At 31.6% G+C, this 22,594-nt stretch overlaps 1 protein-coding gene across 2 annotated transcripts in view; it reads left to right on the top strand.

Annotated features, from left to right (window-relative positions):
• Window positions 1-6,409: 6,409 nt before the first annotated feature.
• The window catches only part of LOC148606708 (mitogen-activated protein kinase 1-like), a 43,138-nt gene continuing 26,953 nt past the window's right edge, over window positions 6,410-22,594 (top strand). For both annotated transcript variants that reach the window (XM_088543957.1, XM_088543956.1), the window contains exons 1-2: window positions 6,410-6,557; window positions 16,735-16,861. In XM_088543957.1, the coding sequence (XP_088400083.1) occupies window positions 6,451-6,557; window positions 16,735-16,861 (234 nt within the window). In that variant the 5' untranslated portion in view covers window positions 6,410-6,450. The remainder of the gene's footprint in view (window positions 6,558-16,734; window positions 16,862-22,594) is intronic.

The following is a 22,594-nucleotide window of genomic DNA, read 5'->3' as shown; positions in this document are numbered from 1 at the left end:
AAAGTCAATAATAACATGGTGATACATTTTACCATCCAGTTGTGAAGGCTAGTGCAATTAATACCCATTTTGTTTCCATGTCTACACTGGAAAACGACCCTAAGCTACCAAACATCCTCCCATTTCGCCATGCAAGCTACCAAATACCCCCCCCCATTTCGCTATGCGAGCTCTCTGATATTGTTATTATAGAACAAAAAGTCATTGATCAATTTCAGATTTTTATAATACCAGTAAGCGTGCTGTTCCAGATAACTTACCAACGAAATTTGTTAAGGCCATCTTTGGTGCTCTCGTTAAGTCCATTATAATTTTATTCAACAAGAGTTTGAATCTTAGAGTCTTTCCTAGTCAGTGGAAGCTAGCTAATTTTTCAGCTATTTATAAGGAAAGGGTGGTAGTAGGAATGTTTTGAATTATATATTGACCATTATCTGTAACCTGTTGTTTGGTAAGATGTTGGAAAAAATAATTTTTAAGCACCTTCACAACTAGCTTTTTAACTGATAACCAGTCAGGGTTCCGACATAAGGATTCTACTGTCAACCAGTTACTTGTCAATTATTTATTGTCAAAAGCAAATGAGCAACTCAGACTCTACTAAAATTGGGAGCATGGACCGGGTGCACCGGTAGAAGACTTTGGACTTATTATAAGGATCATTTCAGCAATTGAAAGTTTCTTTCTATCCATCACAGTCATCAAGATAATGACTGAAAAAAAAATAAAAAAAGCGTCATTCCTTTACCTTTCAATGGCAATAACTCTTTCAAGAAGTCGTCTGACAACTTTGATCCCGGGGGGGCCTTATAGTAAGAATCATTTCAACAATTGAAAAAAATTGCCAAACCTAACAGTTTTGAAGATATATGAGAATAAAGAGCTGCGCTTTGAGCGCATGATACGCCAGTTGCCCTTTTAGCTTGTCCTTATGCTTTTATTGAATTTATATGATCAACTAGAAATACTGTGAGCTCTGTCAAATAACCCCCCCCCCCAAAAAAAAAAAGTAAATAAAAAATGCACAAAAAATTTGGCACTATCAAGGCTACCTCAAGTTTAATTAAGATTTTTGTCTTGATTTTTCACCCATACATTTCTATCTTGTTCAAAACACACTTTTCTGACTAGGTTACCAAGTACCTTTTATACTTATTAGTCTATCATCATAACAGATGGTTCGTTTTCAACAATTTTCAAGTAATAAAATTTCCTTGGCCGTTTCCGCTTTTTTTCAGTAAAACTTCATAAGACTTTACATTTATACAAATCGAAAGGGAGCTTACTTCAATAGGTATGAACAATTCACCAAAGTTTCATAAAATTTAGTTTGAGTGCTTTTGAGTTATTGTCCGAAAACTTGAAAATCTCTTTTTTTAGTAAAAGAATTCCGAATCTGAATTTTATAAAAAAAAAAAAAAAAAAAAAAAAAAAAAAAAAAAAAAAAAACACGAAAGGGAGCTTACGTCAATAGAAATGAATAATTCACCAAAGTTTCATAAAAGTTGGTGAAAGTGTTTTTGAGTTATTGTCCGAAGTGTGGACGACGGACGGACGGACTGACAATGGTGTTCCATAATACGTCCCGTCTTAGACGGGAATATAAAAACTTCTGACTGACCCCGTGTTCTATTTTCAGTAACGGCGGTCATGTTTTTCCACGGATCAAAAATCCCTACATCAGTTCTATGCAGAATACCATAAGGAACATTCACACAAATTTGGTTCCAATTTCTCAAATAGTGCTAAAGAAGAAGATTTTTTAAAGAAACAACAGGTAAAATAGCAAAAAAAAAAAAAATTGAAAAAGGGCAATAACACCCACATGGCTCATCAGATTAAAACGAAAATTTGACCACAGATAGATCCCATTACGCTGAAGACTTTACTTTCAATCAGAATTTTGGCTGAACCTAAAGGTTTTGGAGATATATGCGAAACACTACTGTCTGACCCCTATGTCCTATTTTAGTAACAGTGGCTATGTTCTTCGACGAATCAAAAATCCCCATATCAGTTCTATGCAGGATATTCAAGGAACATTCATATCAAGTGTGGTTCCCATTGGTCAAGTAGATTCAGAGGAGAAGATTTAAAAAAAAAATAACATTAAAAATATCGAAAAACGTCAAAAGAAAGACATTAACTCGAACATGGCTAATCAGATTAAAACGAAAATTTGACCACAGACTGTTCTCATCATGTTGAACACCGTTATTAGGTCAGAAGTTAGATAAACATAACGATTTTGGTGATGTATGCGAAAAACCACTGTCCGACCCCAATGTTCTATTTTTAGTAACGGTAGCCATGTTTGTCAACGAATAAACAACTCCCCACATCAGTTCTATGCAGGATATCCCCAAGGAACACTCATTTCAAGTTTCCTTACAATTGGTCAAGTAGTGTCAGAGAAGAAGAGTTTTGAAAAATTATCAACGACGACGACGACAGACGACAAGTGATTGCAATAGCTGACATGGCCTTCGGCCAGTTGAGCTTAAAGAAATCAAATATTTATTACTTGGCTCAATTGAAAGCTAAGATACTTTATAATGACAATAACGGGTGATATTGATGAAAATCTGAAATTCCCCTTTTTACGATTTTTTAATAATTGTAACACACACACACACACACAAAGAGAAATATAAGCGCCTGAGTTGATCAAATACTTTGGATGCATCATAATTTTAATTTATAAATTCTTACAATACAAGTTTTACACTGTCGGTATTCTGTGAATGAGAAATTTGTTTGGTACGAGGTAGGGGTAATATTTTATTTTTTTGAAAAATTCTTTCATGATTTTCTTGGGGGTTATCTTGGTTTTAATATGTAGTGACTTGAATTATCTATTATTACTCAATTTGAGATGTTTTGGTTGACTTGAGCAATAATTTATTTACGCGACTTTTCAAAAAGAAAACGAAAATCTGTCTACGAAAATCGCCACAAGTCATCAAAGGCAAACCAGAATGGTGTCTTCCTTGAATGCCAACATTTTATATGTTACCTATTTCTTGAATGCCAACATTTTATATGTTACCTATTCCTTGAATGCCAACAAAAATATTTCAATAGATGTTTATATTGTAACAATAGGAGTTTTTATAACAATTAAAATGTGTTATAACTATTTAACTGTTGCGATTAATCAGTGAAGTCGATAAATGGAACATTACACCTTTTTTATATGGAAAACAGCAGAATTTTAAAAATATGTTAGAATATAATAAACCTGAATTATTAAAATTTGTAAAAAATATAATAAAATTTTAACATTTTTTTACTTTTATTTTAAGAAATGTATAGATTATATTAAAAATATTAATGAAATTCCGAAATTTAACTTTGATAAACAAAGTCATGTGATATCAAATTATGGTAAAAAGAGCATAGTCCTTAAACAACTTACAGCAAAACTGATCTTCTACATTGTGTAGCAAATTACAAATGTTTTATTAAATAAAAAAATCGCACTTAGTAACTATTCTAGTACTAGTATTCTTGTGGTGAATTGAAATATCTTCAAGTTATTGGACTACAAAAACAATTCAAAAGTCTATCGCGCTATACACGTACATCTATGATTTTGTGAAGAAAAATTAAGTAGAAACAGCAAAAAAAATAACAATAATAATAAGATTTTAACAACTGGAATAACTATCTGAAATATGAACTGAAATAAGTCACCTGTAAATAATATATCTGTTAATTAGTATAGTATATATCCATTCCTTGAACGCCAACAAAATTTTACAGGTAAATTGTCGGTAGATCGAAGGATGTTGGCACTCGAGGAATAAACCCCCAGAATTATAAATTGTGATGATACTAAACAGAAAGTAAGCCATTCTTTACTGATGCAAATACACTCAAGCGGGTTTGACATCGAAAAATATGCCAATTGAAGCGATTTTTCGGTGAGGAAGTGGACATTTTTTTACTCCAAAAGTTAAGATATTTGGCTGCATGCCTGATGATATCTTAATATGTCAATTTACTTCCTTCTGTAGACGGTAAATGTTATATAGAAGAATGAAAAAAAAAATGGATTTTGCCTGAACGAGGTACAAAAAGTGACAAAAATGCTTCAGTTTATTTTTTGGCTACAAAAAGATTCACAAATGGGAGGTATAAGGGTACCTGAAAATCACATTTTGGTTGATGAGTGAGGGTATCTAAGCCCACGAACTAGCATAACGATCCATGATTTCTCGAAGTGATGATTAAATCACTCTCTTCGTAGTTAGGTTCGTTATTAGTTTTTATTTTTTTTTAATTAATGTTCTTAATAATTTACTAATATTAGTAGATTGATTTAATAACAAGATGAACATTACATATTCAGAGACAGTCAGTAAATTTTTATATTCAGTGAACAGGGTACAGTCTAAATTTACCAATTTTTTCATGTTTCTTCTAATAAGAAAGTAATATAGTTGTTCCCAAGATCTTATCCTAAAATCCTAAAATGATAACTATAACCCGGACAGCATGCCTCCGTTGGGTACCCAATGTTGGCCCAACGTTATAAGTGCAAGGAGAGCCAACGTTGGCCCAACGTAATGCCAACATTGTCCCAACGAATAACCAATGTTGGCCCAACATATGCCCAACGTTTACCCAACCAAGCTGTCTGACCATGGTATTCATTGAGATATATTAGAATTAAATTTTATAATTTGTTTAATTGTAATGTCGTATAGTGCTGATGCTATGCACTAGATTTCAAAGATAGCACTCAAAATTCCCCTCAGTTTATCACATATATTCTTAACAGTTAGAATGTACCAATGACAAGTTCACTGCAGTAGATGTCGAATTTACATTGAAAATATGTATACGTTTGTTCAAAATGAAATACAACTTTTGTTTCGAAAAAGACGTATTATGCTCTCAGTTACAAAACAAAGGGGAAGATAATCGCGTACATTATTGTTATCATAAGTTAGATTTTGATATTCATAATAAGTGTGTTATTAAGTACTAAATGACAAACACGAATACTCGTTACATAAATATTAAACATGCACATAACAGTATTTTTGAAAAAGCCAACAGAGCTTTTTTAAGTAAAAAAATATATATATATATATATATTTTGTTTTTTGGTGTTTCAACTTTGGGCCGACGCAGTTTTAAATGCAACACAATTTGTCTTCAATATGTCCGGATTTGATTTCTTGTTTCACTTTACCTGAGATCAAAATACGCTTTTGCATCAAGAATATGAAGTCTGTTTTACATAATGTAGAAAAATACAAATTATGTAAGCCTGGTTTTGATTTAAAAATTGAAATTTAACAATACTCTCAAGTACAAACAGCTTCTAAAAAGTTATTAAAGAGAAACATAAAATGAAAAGGTTATTCTGAAAAGTAGGGCCAACGTTGGGCCAACGTAAAACTTTTTATGATATGATGAAAGTTTTTAAAATTTCAAAACGGCATGTTTAACCATTGGCTTGACATGTATAAACGATTTTGGTAAAAAATAAATCAAGAGGAAATATTTTCCCAACCCACTCACTGCTACACTGGGTCAATGTTGGGCCAACGTAGTATTGCCAACACCAACTAAAAGCCAACGAACCAACCATCAGCCAACGTTTGCTGTCTGGGAACTGTTAATTTTCTGTGATTTCTTTATTGTATGTCTGTTAATTTATTCTGCAAGTAAGCTGTCTACTATAACAAATAAAAGGTGTCGAATAACGCAGACCTATATTTCTTCACTACATGAAACCGTCTCGTTGTTATCTTTTCTGTTATTGTAAGCAAAACTGGTAACAAGTTTAAAGGTCTTCCTTCGCCGACCGCCGCACCCAAAAGATTGCTGAAAAACAACCAACTTTTTTTTTAGCATTGTTTAGTTAGAAAATGTGGTTGTAGGGTGAAAACAATACATGAACATTCCGGAAAATATCAATATAATTATTTGTACTCGCTTGGAAACAGTCAAATTAGCTCGGGGAACCCTTCTTAAGCTCGCCAAATAAATTTGATATTTTCTAGCAAAATACATGTACTGTACATTGATTTGTTTATGGCGGTGTAGTGACTTTCTCGTGTACACTCATTGGGTGCATGGTGGATTGATCAAGGATCAACAGTAAAATACGAATAATCTTTGTACCTGGGTTACATTCTTTTGATTACCGCTATAACCTTGGTTCCCTTGATTACTCTTATACATATTTCTTCTTTATAGAGAAAATGAATGAATATATCATAAAGAGCTATTTGTTACAGTGGAAAACACGCATGCATACAATATTGCACGTCCTCAGAAGTATGATAAAAATGTCATTAGTCCTTCACAGTAGTTATTACACACTATTGTTCAGCAGTGAAAAAAATCAACATCGAGTGTTGTCCCCTTTCATAATGCAAGGTGCTCGATGACGTAAATTAAGCTTCTGTCACGTGACCAATAACATTCAACATGGCGAGTAAACCGAATGTAGAGATGGTAAAGGAACAAGAGTTCATGGTTGGACCGCGATATACAAATTTAATGTATATTGGGGAGGGTGCATACGGAATGGTGGTGTAAGTATGCCGAGATGACACGTTTTGTCTTTCGTAATTGGGCTGACAGCCCCGTTAAATTGTTAGATGTTGGCCAATTATTACGATGTCCAGGACTGCCAAGTGCTATGAGTCTTGTTTTCTGACAATTTTAGTCATTATTTTTGTTTTTGAGAAGACTCGTTTCTTACTAATGATATAGATTTAAATAAACTAGTTTGTCTGCTTACATCTTAGTCGAAATTCCGGAATTCAAACTAGGTCGTTCAGGGGCTTTATAAAGGTTCACTCATGCCTGATGTTTGTGGATTTTTGCTTATATATGCTGTATATGCTTGTCAAATAAGAATTGTTGAAATTTTAAATTGCTGTTTTACTTAAGACAAATGTGCAGTAGATGTTTACCCTTAAAGTGTTCAAACTACAGTCAGTTCATTAGAAATTTTGGGATTAATATTGCCTGGTAGACAGTACATGTATTTTGTACATTTGTGAGTCATGCACTTGTACCAAATGAGTTATTGAATGCTGCTTAACCTATGCATTAATTACCAACATTTTTGAATATTTAAATTTGATTATTTATTTCTTCTAGGGCAAGAAAGGTTGTTTTTCATAAATTATCTTGGTACTGCAATATCATTGACTTCGATTGGTCTACAGTATGCAATAGAACTTTTTTATATTCCTGATTTTAACAGTTTTTTCTATAAATTGTAAGCAAAAGAAAGTAACCTTCCAACCTGACAGACTGATTTTCTCTCCCGTTGGAGCAGTGGATAGCAGTCGACTTCAAATTCAAATATTTGACTTATTGTACATTTTGTAGCTGCAGTAAATACAATGTACATGTACTTGTTTAAATTTGAATAATTAATTTCAAACCATTTAGCTACTTATTGAAGTGTAAATAGTTTCAAAGAAAAATGATTACTGTACCTCCTTTCCTCGGTGAGACCACTAGGTTGTCTTGTGTTGGTGGGTTACATCCCTTTGAAAAACTGGCTACAATGGCTTTCATTCCATAATTATGAAAAACGACTATTCAAATGATTCCAAACTAAATATTGAAATAAGGCTTTGATTAAAGAGCAAATCTTAATTTTGACTGGAATTGATTAGAACTTAATTTATAAGGATTGTTTTTAATTGTTGACCAATGCTTGCATCACCAACTTTGTTGGTTTTTTTTTTAATTTTCAATCAGAACAAGTAACAATAAATTGCCTTTTCAGATAGAAATTTCTTACATTGTCCCCCATCAATGGAACATTTAAATGGACGTACAAAAAAATGTACATGTAGTACAGTTCACTTGTACAAATGTACAATGTATTACTGTACATTTATGTATGCATGGTACATGTGTATACATGTATGCAAAATCTAACTCTCTGCTAAGTACATTGATAAAATTTGAAAAGTAAATAAATTTCAAACAGTGGAAATGGAACATACCAGTTATAAAAAAATATTAATCAGTGTTCTCCCTAAGCCATTATAGTGCTGTACTATGCAGCACTACGATTTCTTAGCACTGTGTTGCTGTCAGTAATTAATTTTAGTTAGAATGCACTATGGGTACTGTGCTGTAATTTTTTTGAGGAAGGCCATAAGAGCTGTGCAATGCCAATAAGCACTGTGCTATTTAGAAGTCATGGCAGAACACTGATAATGTGCACTAAAATTTAGAGAAAAAAATCTTCTGTATGCTTGTTTTTTTCTATACATGTACATGTATGTAAATAGTAGAGGTTGAACAAGTCAAATTGATAGATTTTGCAATGAAGTTAAAGAATTTTTTTTGTTTCCTGTTGTTTTTTAAGGCCTTAATAGTCATATTAATGTGGTCTTTTAGTTGGTACATGTACCCAATTTATGTGAACATGTAAGTTGAATGTTGGTAAAAAAAAAATTAGCTCCTAGTATTGTAAATTGCAAATTGGTATGTACATGTTAGTACATATGGGAGCAGTTTCTTTTAAACTACTATAAAACTTGGGGAAATTGCAATGCCTTGGATAGCCAAATGCTTTGTTTTGAATGTCTGAAGTGCACAACAAGGGATTGATGTACTTTACTTATAACTCTTAAGAAGTCTAAACAATTAGTAATAAATAATTCTAATATCACAGTCATTGGATGATGTCAGGGTAACAATATTACATAATGTATGATTGATAGACTCAAATTTTTATCCACATGCAAGGACATTATTTAAAAAAAATTAATATAGTTTTCACTGAATATAGAACAGAGATACAATAATTGCATCATATCTTGCAGCTGCTTTCTGGTATTATGTGTTAAAAACCTCGCTAAAATAACTCCCTTTGGACTAAAGACTTTTGTTGATTTAGGCAGGTGTTTGTTAGGGGTGTAAAGATCAATTTTTTTCTCATATTGCGATATTGTATATGTTTCACTGTATGTATCACGATACATTTTAAGAGATGTGTGTCCTTCATGGGCACCGCTATGTTTTACAAAACAAAGACACTTATGCAGAACAGGAAATAAAAAGTAAGGATTTGATTCATCATATCATTTGAAAAAAAAAAAAATCAGCAATATTTTATTTTTTCTTTGGGTTGTTAAAATAATGCTAGCTATAATAATAATACCAATAAATTTATTTTAAAATAGTATCATATTGATAGTAACCGAATAGTTCCAGAAAATATCGCTATTTCACTTCATACGGTGAATCGTTTTCACCTTAGTGTTTGGTTTACCCAGGTTCAAAATGCATTGAATCTGTTATGAAAGGACTTCAGATAATGCTTGATTTAGACGCTTTTATGATTTAAGGAGGTAGACCTAGGGTAAAGGACTTAAATCTTGAAATCAGTGATATGTTGTATCATATTCAATTTCACCAAATCATGTCAAGCTTTCATTTGAAACAGAATGAAATCAGTCCAAGTTACTTTGTTGCTTACATGAAATTGACGTAAATTGGTGAATACAAATGTTCCAATGATTTGTAGGAGTTCGTACCTTACCCTAGGTCTACCCCTTTAATTAGGATTTGGTTTGAACAGGTTGTACTTAAGTCACTACTGCAGAGATACGTGTTGTATGCCCTTAGAAAATTGAAAAAAGACACTGATATTTTTTCCAAGTATGTCATAATTATGCCTTATTTTCAGCGATAAAGCTACTCTGGAACATTACAAATGTATGTGTGTCCATTAGGAATTTTATCAGTTCTGGGCTCCAGGACTTGTTAGTGCAGTCTTCACAGTTACCTTTTTAGAGAATGTTAAGCCATTCAGATATGTTCCAAAAATTGCTAGTCATTTGAAAAAAATATGTTATTGGTAGACATGGTCCAGCTTATCATGGAAATTATTATTAAGAAGATTTAGGCTTCGGAGTAACAAAATCTGAAATTTAGCAAGTCTATAGCTGTTTTTTGGCCTGACAGATTTGCAGCTACCTGTACATTTGTTGTACATGTAAATTCGAAGTCTGTTAGTGTCTAACAGGGAATATGTAAAAGACAATCAATTTAGGGATACCATAATTTCTGTCTTATTTGTCTTAATGTCTTTCTGTGTTAATACATGAATATAAGAAACTCTTTGGATCAGAAAGCAGAAAAAGCCATATCCCTGATAGTGTGGGAAACCATTTTTTTCCCAACTTGCCATTCTGGCTGGTGGAATATTGATCTTGCTAGCCAAATAGAAATTCAGCTAATCAAATTCATTTGTTTTTTTTTTTATATTTATCAAAAACTTCCCCATTTTCGAATATTCACTCCGGATCCCATTGAAGTTTTTCATGTACAGTACAGCTCGCAGCATAGTCTGATAAATACTTGCATCCAATGCCAATTTATTGCTTATTGGCCATTAATTAGCAAGACCCCCATCACCTGTATCTAATATACAACAGGAAATGACTAATTAGCTGAACAGGTACAATTAACATGTACCTACTGGTACCCGTACAGTTAATTATCACACACAGGTGGATCACCTCCGAATTTTAGAATTAGGCCAAAAAAAATATGTCTGTTTCTGGTTTCCCAACCGACCCTAATACATTTTTTCTCCAAAACTAACAAAATCGGTAATTCCGCCAATGTCCGGTATAATACGGATCATTTCCGGTAAAACCGAAAGTACGTTTAAAACCAGGTCACAATAGCATTTGAATAGGAGACTGATTTACAATGTATATCACGTAAGTCCAGGCGTATTACTGATGATTAGCACAATGGAAGGCACGAGTATACATGATTAATAAGAGTGTATGTTAAAAATTAAACTTTCTACTTAAAACCATACACTTTCATGACTTAAACATGATGCTATTTTTCAAATATAGGCTCAACATTTGTCGAGCAAAAATAAAATGAAAATGCCTTCCTACCTACCCTATTTTGGGAGGAAGGTAACCCTAAACCGACATTTTTTTTTGGCCTTAGTAGATAACTAGAATAAATTAAAAATTTTTTTTTTTTTATATAATTAAGGATTTGAAATTTTTAAGTATATATAATTAAAATTACAAAAATATTAATTTCTTCAGGAATTTGTAGATGAAGTAGTGTATCAGTGTTTTAATTAAACATATAGGCCTTTTATTGTTTTTCATTTTGAAATATTTTGAAAAATTTTGTTTGCTGTTTAATTAATTATTTTGAAAATCATAATTAGGACACTATACTTTGTTATTTCAGTTGTACAACACACATTTTTCTACTTTATGAGCTTATTATCAGAACTTATTTTAGATGTAGTTAAATTCTGTTTTATATAATAACTGCCACAGGGATATTTGTTTGCAAATTAAATTAACAACAACAAAAGATTACTGTTAAAATTGACATATTACAGAAGAAATCTTCATATTTAACAGCACGTAAAGATTCCCATATTAAAAGCTACCAAATGCTTTACTTTACATTTTTTCAGGTACATATAACATTGAATATACTATTTGTGATAAAACACCTCTATGAAACTTCAAGATGATACATGTAATTTCAATTTGATTTCAATTGAAATCAAAATTTCACTTTGAAATGATATGTGCTATAGAAAATAAATTATATGGTTTTGTTTATTTGTTAAATATCTGATATATGACGTTATGATAAACAATTAACATGTCATTTAGTATTTATATTTTGTGTTAATTTTCTTAATCAATGGACATCTGATTCTTATGTTCACTGAAAAAGTCACAGGGAAAAAAGTCCAAATATTTGTTAAGAAAAAAGTCACAGGAAAAAAGTCCAAATATTTGTTAAGAAAAAAGTCACAGGAAAAAAGTCCATATATTTGCTAAGAAAAAAGTCATGGGGAAAAAAGTCCCAGTAGTTTCCAGGAAAAAACTCTCAGGAAAATTATTGATATGTTATGAAGCTTGAAATCATACATAATCCTCTAAAACATTCCACATCCTAGTAGGTATGGTTTAATGCACTTGTCAATTTTAGCCATATTTTCTCAGTTATTTTCATTGCAATGTGTAAGTGTTATGACCATTTATTAGTTGTAAATCAATCAAATTTCCTATGCAGATTGGATCTGGGGTATTGTCATCTTCTGGTAGATGTGGCCTTCCCTTTTTTCAATACAATAAATGAATGAAGAAACCAAATGCAATGGGTTCTTTGCCAATAGAAAAAACTGTTTTGTTATCATATTGCATATTTCATTCTTTTTATTACAGTCGAACCTTGTTAAGTTGAAGTTGAAGGGACCATGCAAAAATGTTTGAGTTATCCGAGGTCCGAGTAATCCGAGGTCGAGGGTTAACCGGAAATACTAGTAGCTTTGTCTATGATTGTTTCTGTATTTACATAATTTGTTGTGATTGTACATGTACATGTACTTCACTTTACACGATACTTTGTAATGTCATGTGTTTCATATCGGAAAATATTTGTATGTTTTGTATGTTGTATATCATGTATGAAATACTGAACAGCACCGAGTGTTTTAGTGAAATTTCCTTTTTATTTTTTCTATATCAAAAAACGTCATAGTCCATAACATGCTGCTTTGCTTGATTCACAATTAGGAGTATCATCAAACCATGTGCTCTACAATATTACGATGAAATTTCAAATTCACTAGCGACACGAATATAGTCGTTGAAATACCTTTACTATCGTCTGTTTGATATTTCATTTAATAGTCAGATACCATTACAATTCATCTGTATTTTTTAAAAAAAATTTCAAAATATCAAGATATTCGATATCACTGTTATTTTTAATTCCGACATGTTATTATTAAAATTCGTTTCTTATAACAACATGCACAATTTTGAATTAATTAAATAAACAAATCATACCATAAAGAGTGTCAACAAATTAATTTTAAAAGCCTCTCTAATTGTTGTTAAAACACACTTCAATCATGGTTTGTAATAAAGCAATCAGTTTTCCGACTAATTAGTTGACTTCGAGACATCAGGGTTAATTAATCTCGAAGTCCTATTGAGGGGACTGATTGATTACCTCGAGTTATCCGAGGTTTCGATTCATCCGAGTTCGAGTCATCCGAGGTAAAATTGTATTGGAGTAAGGGGAGTTTTGCTGTAATTAGTTCGAGTTATCTGAGATTTCGACTAATTCGAGTTTGACACATCGATGTTCGACTGTAATTTGTTTTTTTTTTTTTTCAAAATGAAACTTTCAACTTTTCAGACAAGTATGCAAATATAATATAAAATAATTGAATTTCAGTATGATAAAATACAATTTTTTATCTTTTACAGTTGATATTTTTCACAAAAGCTCCAAATACATGGTACAATCATGTATAAACTGTAATTTTATAATACATGTATTTCCTGTGACTTTTTGCCTACATTTGATTTTTACTGACACATCTACATGTAATCCTAATGAAAAAATAGTAATATTTATTTTTAATTTTTTTTGGTCAGTGTAACTGAAATTCCCTTTTGAAATTAAATTTTAGCCTGATTTTTAGTTTTAAATATTAAAGCCATTTTTTCTCTATTGGCATGTAAGGGAAGAACACCAAAAGCTTTGTATTTTATGTATTCTATTAATTTTAGAATAAATTTGTCATTTAAAAGGTCCTTTTAAAGTAGAAATAGAAAATACATGTACACATGTATTTCAATTAAATATTCAGTCTTTATTGCTCATTTCATATCTTTCACATTAAATTATATATTAAGTTTTATACACACAGTTTTGTGTTTTCAAGCACTAATCAAAAGTAAGTTTTTACCTTGCAGGTGAATTACTTTTTCTACTATCGCCTGTCCTTGTGGACAGGTAAATTTTGCCTGAGACACCAGAATTTATCAATTAGTGAGTTGTATATTACAAATAACAGAATCAATTTCAATGGATTCATACCTTGCATACCAGGTATTGGAGGTATGTCAGGTATTTATCAGACTATGCTGTGAGCTGTACTGTACTTGAGTACTCCATTTCTGAACTCTCATTTGAAAAATAAAATTATATTTGAACAGATTCATCAATATGAAACAAGAAAATATTTATCATTTGCTTCTTGTTCATTTTTATTTTGACAATAAACTAATTTGCAAGGTAACTTATCTTAAATTACCAAGATAATTTCTTTGAATATGAATACAAGATCGAGCCCATTGTGTAGGTTTTGCCCCATCCCATTTACCAGAAATTAAAATAGTAGATCGTAAACTATGCTTTACAAGTAAATAAAATTGTGCATATCATGCCAAAATTCACTCGACATAATCAAGCTGAACTTTAGGGAACATACTTTTAATGAATGATGTTAAGGGATGTTTTACTAAATAACCTGTTGGCTGGTTAACTTTACTTGAACTCCCCAATCAAATGACAGTCGCCAAATTGATGAGTGGAAGCTAATGAGAACTCGCCAAATTACACATCTACCCATATTTGGTAAGCTGGCAAGCGGTGGTTTCCCACACTGCTTGTGGCCCATTATGAACCATCAATTCGAAAGGCCTTTTTTGTCATTTGTAACATGTTCTGTACCTAACTGTAATGGTCATAAGAGAAGTTAATGAACTGTAATTTAGAAGTGGTCTGAGTATATTTACATGTATTGACATAAGTACAATATACATTGTATATTACATAAATTAACATATACTTTGTTTGTAAGGAGAGGTGATAATATGACCAATGGATGATATTGCTAGAGTCTTTGTCTTCTAAATAGTGCAGAATACCTTTATAGGACAAATTGTAAATGTGTAAATGAGATTGCCATTTCTAGTTACTCCAGGTTTATTACAGTGGTTGTTATTATATAGAACTATGAAGTATCACTACAGCTAAGAATCATGTGAAATGTGGAAAACATGGTTGGAAAGCCTACATATTTCTATTTTTGATATTTTGTTTAAAATGCTTAAATTAACAGAAAATTATATGTGGCTCTTCATACATGTACAACCCTTTTTCATAAGAGAAATGTTATATAAAATGCACTGTAGAATTTTAAGTTAAGGGAGATAACTTTGTAAATGACACTAAAATGCAATGGAAAGTATTGGATTTTCAATGTTAATGAACTCCTAAGAGTAGGCAGATTGGAATAAACAATTTTACATTTCCTCATATACATGTAGACCTATAAAGCAACTTAACAAAAATAAAAATGTGTAGCCTTTTTAGGGGTGTATCACAATTTACAGAATGTGCATGATTCTTACAAAGACTTCCACTTAAGTGTACATTATTGTTATTGTATTAATTACAGGTATAAAATGATCTCTTTAAAGTTGACATGGTCATGTACATGTATGTTCACTAACCATTTGTCAATACTCAGGTCAAAATTTAAATGAATAAGGCCAAAAATATATGTCTTTCCTGCTACCAGCCATAAAAAATGGGTTGGTAGGTCAGAAAATTATTTTACTTGAATATTTAAATTTTTTTCCTGTTGTAAAACCCTTGAATTTCATAAATAATCATGTTTTTTTTTATTATTTTTATTAAGTTTAAGCATGATAAATGGTTATACAGGTCTGTCAAGGCATATATTTTTTTTACCAAAACAGCCCTATAAGATGAATCCTAGATTGATTTGGTCAGGTAGCAGGAAATAAGGGTACATGTAATATTTTTTGGCCTAAATAGAAATATGTGTTTAAATGCTCTGAACATACGTTTTTCCCATGTTTTCAAAAGAAATTTTTTGCTATATGCATACATGTACATTGTAGGTAAATCTGGGGCCATTTAATACATGTATCTGTTTAATTACGATCTATTTTTTTTCTTAAGTACATGTAATTTTGTTACTTAAGAAAGTAAAAATACATGTATCAATCTGCACACAACATATGTGTATTTGTTTATTATATAGATAGCAGTGATTTACCGATTGTTCCCAGTGTAATTTTTTTTGATAATTCACACTGAAATAAATTTGGTAATTTCACTCTTGCGTTTCTCCCGCCAAAACGTCACAACACGAATATCAATCTGCCGTTCACAAATTTTTTAATTTGTGTTGAAAATAACAAAGAATAATGGAGGAAATCTATATAACAAATAGGAAAATCCATTGGTTGTCATTAACAACAAAAATACATGTATCAATCTGCACACAACATATGTATATTTGTATAATGGTTGTTTGTAAAAAATGGACACTTTGTGTAAAAAAAAATGTTTCTCCATAGCATGTTTGGTTTTCAATTTAGTAGCTCAAGTATTCTTGAAAAAGTTCAGTTGACCATATTTGCATTCCAGAGCAGTAAACATGGCCTCTAAATTTTGTTGACCTGTGTTTTAAAGTGAAATGGAGTTAAAAAATATAACTTATTTTCCAGGATTGACTTGAATCATGATAAAAACCCTGATATATGTATCTGTTAATACAAATGTACCATGATTAATTACGCAGTAAAAGTGTACAATTAACATATTTAATTACAATTCTATGAATTAATTTAGGGTCCTTTTAGTTAAATAGAAAAGTTTTCTTTAATTATCGATTTGTAAAGGGAAATAGCTAATACTTTCTTCTCTAAAGTGTTGTGTGTTTATTAAGGGCTAAGACAAATTAGTTGGTGTGTAATATGTATACATAGCTTGCTATGATGGTGCTACATGTATTAAGGAGTCAACTTTTTCATTTTCTTCATTCTAAAAAAAAAGTGTTATGCAAAAAAAGTTAATTTTTTATCTTACATTTTTGCTACAACTTCTTTAATTTTTCAGATCTGCACAGGACTCAGTAACAAGCCAAAGAGTTGCCATAAAGAAAATCTCTCCATTTGAACATCAGACATACTGCCAGAGAACCCTTAGAGAAATAAAGATATTAACTAGGTTTAAACATGAAAACGTAAGTAAAAAAAAGTAGTTTTACATTGCTTATTTTAGCCCCTATTTGTACCGCTATATTGTTACGTCATTGGTATCTCGATCAATGGGAATACGTATGACTTCATAAAACACACTATGCATCTGCATTAAAAGTTCCAGCAATCATGTCCATATGGCATGTACAATGTATATACAGGGTTTTAACTTGAAATTTTGGCTTGGTAGCCAGAGTCCTTAACAATCACAGCAGACATTTTATTAGCTCACATCAATTTTAGGGCTAATGGCAAGTGGGCCCCTTCTTATTCCAAACCCTGTAACCCTGTATATAGTGTATGTGTGTATATATAGCTCCATCCCTTTTAGATTAATTGACCTTCATAACTGTCCTTTTTTATGAAGTGATTTTAGATTTTGAAATAACCAGATTTTACAGTTGTAGAATGTACGTTATCTCAACTGAATTTAAATTTGAATTTCTTATTGAATATTTACCCGGAAGTTGTTTATTAAATATAAAAACAACAATACTGCCCAGCATGTAAGTACTTAAAGTAGGCAGAAAAAAAATGAAAAAAGAGAAAAAAAATATTTATTTTAAAGTTGGCTCAAGGTCTTTTGGAATAAAGCCATTTTAGTGTATCCACCTTTCTTATGTATCATACCCTGTAGCTCATAAGTAAGAGACCTGCTGGTACATTAATTTAGCAAGGTCTTTATTTAATGGGGCTCATTGAGGAAGTTCTAAAATACATACAAATTGTTTTCTTTTTTTGTTTTCCTGAATATCTGCTTATCTGTCCCACCCCCAATGGATCTCATTTGTGTAGTTGAACCTTGAATTGACAAATGTGGCCATTATTTGATAAGTGCTTTATGTCAAAGTTAGAAATAGTAGCCTGCCCAGTAGCCTTAGACTGGCTATTTTTTGGCAGGGCTGGCTAATTTTAGCATAAATCTAGCCATATAGTAAATATATTGAAAAATTGTATTCAGGACAGGCTAGAATTTGAGTGAGTTTCTTGCCTGTTTATGTAAATATTATAGTCTTCAGAAGCAGAAGTCCTAGGCCCAAGGCTTGTCAAAATGGAGTTGGGCCTGTAAAATTAACAACTATAGATCAACAGTCATTACATAAACAAATTTGGAAAATGTATTCGGGTTCTGTGAACTAGAAAGTCAGTTGTGGAGACTGTACAGTGAATGTGAAGTAAAAATATTCCTGACGCTGATGCCAGCACATTCTCTTGAAAGGGTTTGAAATGTAAAAAAAAACTCTCTGTAATGCCCTGTTGACACTATAATACTTTTTGAAGCTTTTTTTTTTACTCATCCTATTTGTGGATGGACTTTGAAGTGAATTGACCAATCACAGTTGAGTTTTGCAATGATGCAAGTTTTTGTTTACCAATACAAATGGTAATATGTTAGGAAAAGGAAGCATTGTGTGGCTTGAAGGAAAAGTAAAAATAGAATTTTTTTTTTGACTAATGAAATGATGGAATATTTGATAGGTAAAGGTCAAAACTGGGAGTCAATCTACTTGGAATATTAAGGTAAAATAGTATAATGACAAAGATGAAAGGATGCTATTAATGTGATCTTTGCAAAATTGGTAAACACAAAAGGCAAAGTAAAATAGATAGTCCATAGACTCTTTGTTTTTGTGCCATAACTTAAGTATAAGTTGGTTGATAAAAATTTTATAGCAAGGTTATAAACCATAAAGGGAAGGTTGGTTTTGATTTTGGGGGTTATAGGTCCAACTGTTTTAGAATTAGGGGCCATAAAAACAAGTTTTTCATATACATGTACATATAATTCAACTGCATGTATGTACACATGTGTAACTCCAGTAAAAGCTTAAGAATGTCTATGAAATTGTTCATCAGTAATTCATACCACAATGGTCAGAGTAGGATTGGCTTCGGAGCTAAGGACTAGAACTTAGCGGTAGGTAATAAGGGTCTAAAAACGGGGCCAAAAACATGCATTTTCATGATTGTCAGACATTAACTTGACTATTATTTATTTTTGGTCTGATTTTGAAATTTTTTTGCATTGGATTCCTTGTGAAAATTTTTTAATGAGATTTAAGTTATCTTTGATTTTTGATTTATAAGGGGTCAAAGGGGCTTCATTCCAAAAAATCAACTTTTTAGCTCACCTGGCTGAATGCCAAGTGAGCTATTGCCATCACTTGGCATCCGTCATCGTCGTCATCTGTCGTCGTTGTTAACAATTTTTCAAAACTCTTCTTCTCAGAAACTACATGACCAGTTGGAACCAAACTTGATATGAATGTTTCTTGGGGTATCAACATGATGAGATGTATCTGTGGTCAAATTTTCATTTTAATCTATTAAGCCATGTTGGAGTTATTGCCCTTTTTCAACATTTTTTTGTTATTTTTTATGTTATTTCTTTAAAAAATCATCTCCTCTGACACTACTTGACCAATTGGAACCAAACTTGGTATGAATGTTCCATTGGGTATCCTGCATGGAACTGATGCGGGTATTTTTGATCTGTTGAAAAACATGGCCGCTGTTACTTAAAATAGAACATAGAAGTCAGACAATAGATTTCGCTTATATCTCCAAAACGGTTAGGTTAAGCCCAATCCTGACTGGGTAAAAGTGTTAAGCATGATGAGATCTATCAGCGGTCAAATTTTCATTTTAATCTGTTCAGCCTCGTTGGAGTTATTGCCCTTTTTCAACGTTTTATTGTTATTTTTAATGTTATTTCTTTCAAATATCTTCTCCTCTGACACTACTTGACCAATTGGAACCAAACTTGGTATGAATGTTCCTTGGGGTATCATGCATAGAACTGATGTGGGGATTTTTGATCAGTCAAAAAGCATGGCCACCGTTAATAAAAGTGGAACATAGGGGTCAGACAATAGTTTTTCACATATATCTCCAAAACGGTTAGGTTTAGCCCATTGTGAAAGGGGTAAAAGTGTTCAGCATGATGAGATATATCTGCGGTCAAATTTTCATTTTAATCTATTAAGCCATGTTGGAGTTATTGCCCATTGCTATTTTTAATGTTATTTCTTTCAAAAATCTTCTCCTCTGACACTATTTTACCAATTGAAACAAAACTCGGTATAAGTGTTCCTTGGGTTATCCTGCATAGAATTGAAGTGGTTTTTTTTTATCCATCGAAAAAAACATGGCCACTGTTACTAAAAATAGAACATAGGGGTCAGACAGTAGTTTTTCGCATATATCTCCAAAATCGTTAGGTTTAGCCAAATTCTTGCATTAGATGAAATGATTCTTATTTTTAGGACTACAAAAGTCTTCAGGCATAAAATTTGTCAGATGCCTTCTTGTAAGAGTTATTCCCCTTGACAGGGGTAAATAAGGTTTTTTTTTTTAACAGTTTTCAGCCAATGTTTTGAAAACTATGATGGATTTAGACTTTAATTTACTGAAATGATCCTTATGATAAGTCCTATCAAAGTTTTATTGAATCAAAATTGTTGGACAACTTCTTGTTTAATTTATTGCCCTTGAAAGGCAAAATTGTGCGATTCAGGCTTCTGGGAGCCTCTTGTTATTTTTTGGTCTGATTTTCCAAATTCGTAATTGAATTTCAAGTTTTGTGCTAAATTGTGTCCGAACCAGTTGTTTTATCCATAACGAATTGTAAGTCTCTATGCTTAAATGTATCTAAATGTAATATTGTGGCCACACTTGCCTCAACAGTTCAGGGTTCAATCACTGCAGTCAAATCATGCTTCATTTTGCAAAGCTTTTTATTGTGTTTGTTAACACTGGTTCCTACATTTTTGTACATGTACTGTACCTTTTATTTGAGTGATATCCATCCAAACGAAAAACATTTACAGCCCATACAATTTTGATGTTCAGGGAATAGTTTGTCTTCCCATTGTTGAATAACAATAGCTTGAAGTTTCCAAGGTGCATTTTTAACTTAACAATTGATAAAGATATATAAATTCTTATTATTCCATACACATGTATTTTTAAAATACATATACATGTACATGTATCTGTCTAATATAATATTTAAATTCTATTGTTCCTTGTCCGGTTTACTTCCAGGGGAAATTCATCAGGTGATTTCCAAATTAACTTGTGGAAGATTAGACCTATTCCTTGAATATTATCATTGTATTGGCTGTAAATATATGCAGAACTTTACTTTGTCAATTGTTAACTTATGTCATGACCTTGTACATTTTTTAGGACAGGAAGAATGATTTAAGATATGATATAACTTGATCTTTATTGTAGAGGTTGAGTTTTGTATTTTTGTGCAATTTTTTTTAGATAGATTTGAATTGAAATTTTAACAGAAAATATAACATACTTATTGCATGTAATGTCAAAAAGGGAAAGGAATATGTTTTACATGTTTTAAGGGGTTGGCTTTTGTCCCTCTCTTGGACTTAGCAATTAATGTGTACATACATGTACATGTATTTTATTGTTTAGTGTAAATTGAGAATTTTTGGGTGAGGTCTGTAATGTCAACAGAAATAGAACTTGGTAAATTTCAAAGAATATTGAGATACAAAATGTACAAATATAGACCACTAATCTTTATGATAAAGTTGATAAGAATGAGAAGAAAGATGACACAAGAATGTCCTTCAACATGGAATGACACATTTTTAGACCATTATTATCTCCCATACTTGTATGTAGGCTCAGTGATATTGAACAAGATATTGTGACTATCAACTTTCAGCTGAATTTCGAGTCAAAAATAATTTTGAAATTATCATTTTCAGTTAGTTATCAAGTTTCCAGTAGGTGGTATCATAAAAATCTGTTTCCATAAGTCTTTGATTTGTTTGGATCTAAATTTAGCAACAAATATTACTATTGTTGGTCATTATGAATTTCTAGACCACTTGGGGGTACGGTGCTTTTAAAGTGCCATGCCTATTATGAAATCATGAAGAATTAATACAATGTTCATGAAATAAAGCAGTAAGTTTTGTAAATGGCTTTGTTGAAGTATTTTTTTTAACACTCATGGTTATCGATATGTACTGTGATAATCAACTAAGAATGTCGTGAATCGGAAGTCAATACACTGCAATAATGGTATTGTTCTCTATATTTGGATCAATTATCGTCAATTTCATTTCGTCATCAGTCTAGGTCGTCAATTTCATACACATGCATAGTAATTCTATGAGGAAAAATAGAAGAATTTATTGATATAGATTAGTCGTCTAACCAAGAATAAAATATTAATCAAGCTCTGACTTTGGTATCAGATTGTCAGTTTTCCATTATGCTGGTGTTCAGTGCTCGGCATCTCTATCTGTTTACAGCCTCTCTATTGCCCTGGTCAGACGAGCAATACTCTCTGATTTATTGATATTAATGTGAAATTATGGACTTATTTGATCAAATGATTGATAGCTTATTTTGTTTCATTAATTTACAGTTGGTATCTAATTTGAACCCAAAGTTGAATGTCTGCTATGTAATTGTTTCTTAGAAAAATAAGTATTCACAAAATTGTCATCATATGACATGTGAGGTATTTATTGAGAGGATAGAATTCATGCAGAGATCTTTATGTTTTGCTTAAGGCTTGTTAGGAACACTATGGTGACAATGGTGACATCAAAGACTTACTGTAATTATACAGACATGATTGTTTTGCATTTAAAAGCAGGTTCCTGCTTTTTTTCAATCAGAATTCATTGTCAAGACTCTTTGTTCTTGTATTTTATTGAACACTCCTATTTTTT

The sequence above is a fragment of the Perna viridis genome, chromosome 9 (genome assembly GCF_037379345.1).
Source record: "Perna viridis isolate PV_CMFRI_1.1 ecotype Kerala chromosome 9, ASM3737934v1, whole genome shotgun sequence".
Taxonomy (NCBI): domain Eukaryota; kingdom Metazoa; phylum Mollusca; class Bivalvia; order Mytilida; family Mytilidae; genus Perna; species Perna viridis.
Note: the sequence above shows the minus strand (reverse complement) of the source record. Positions and strands in the feature narration are given on the sequence as shown.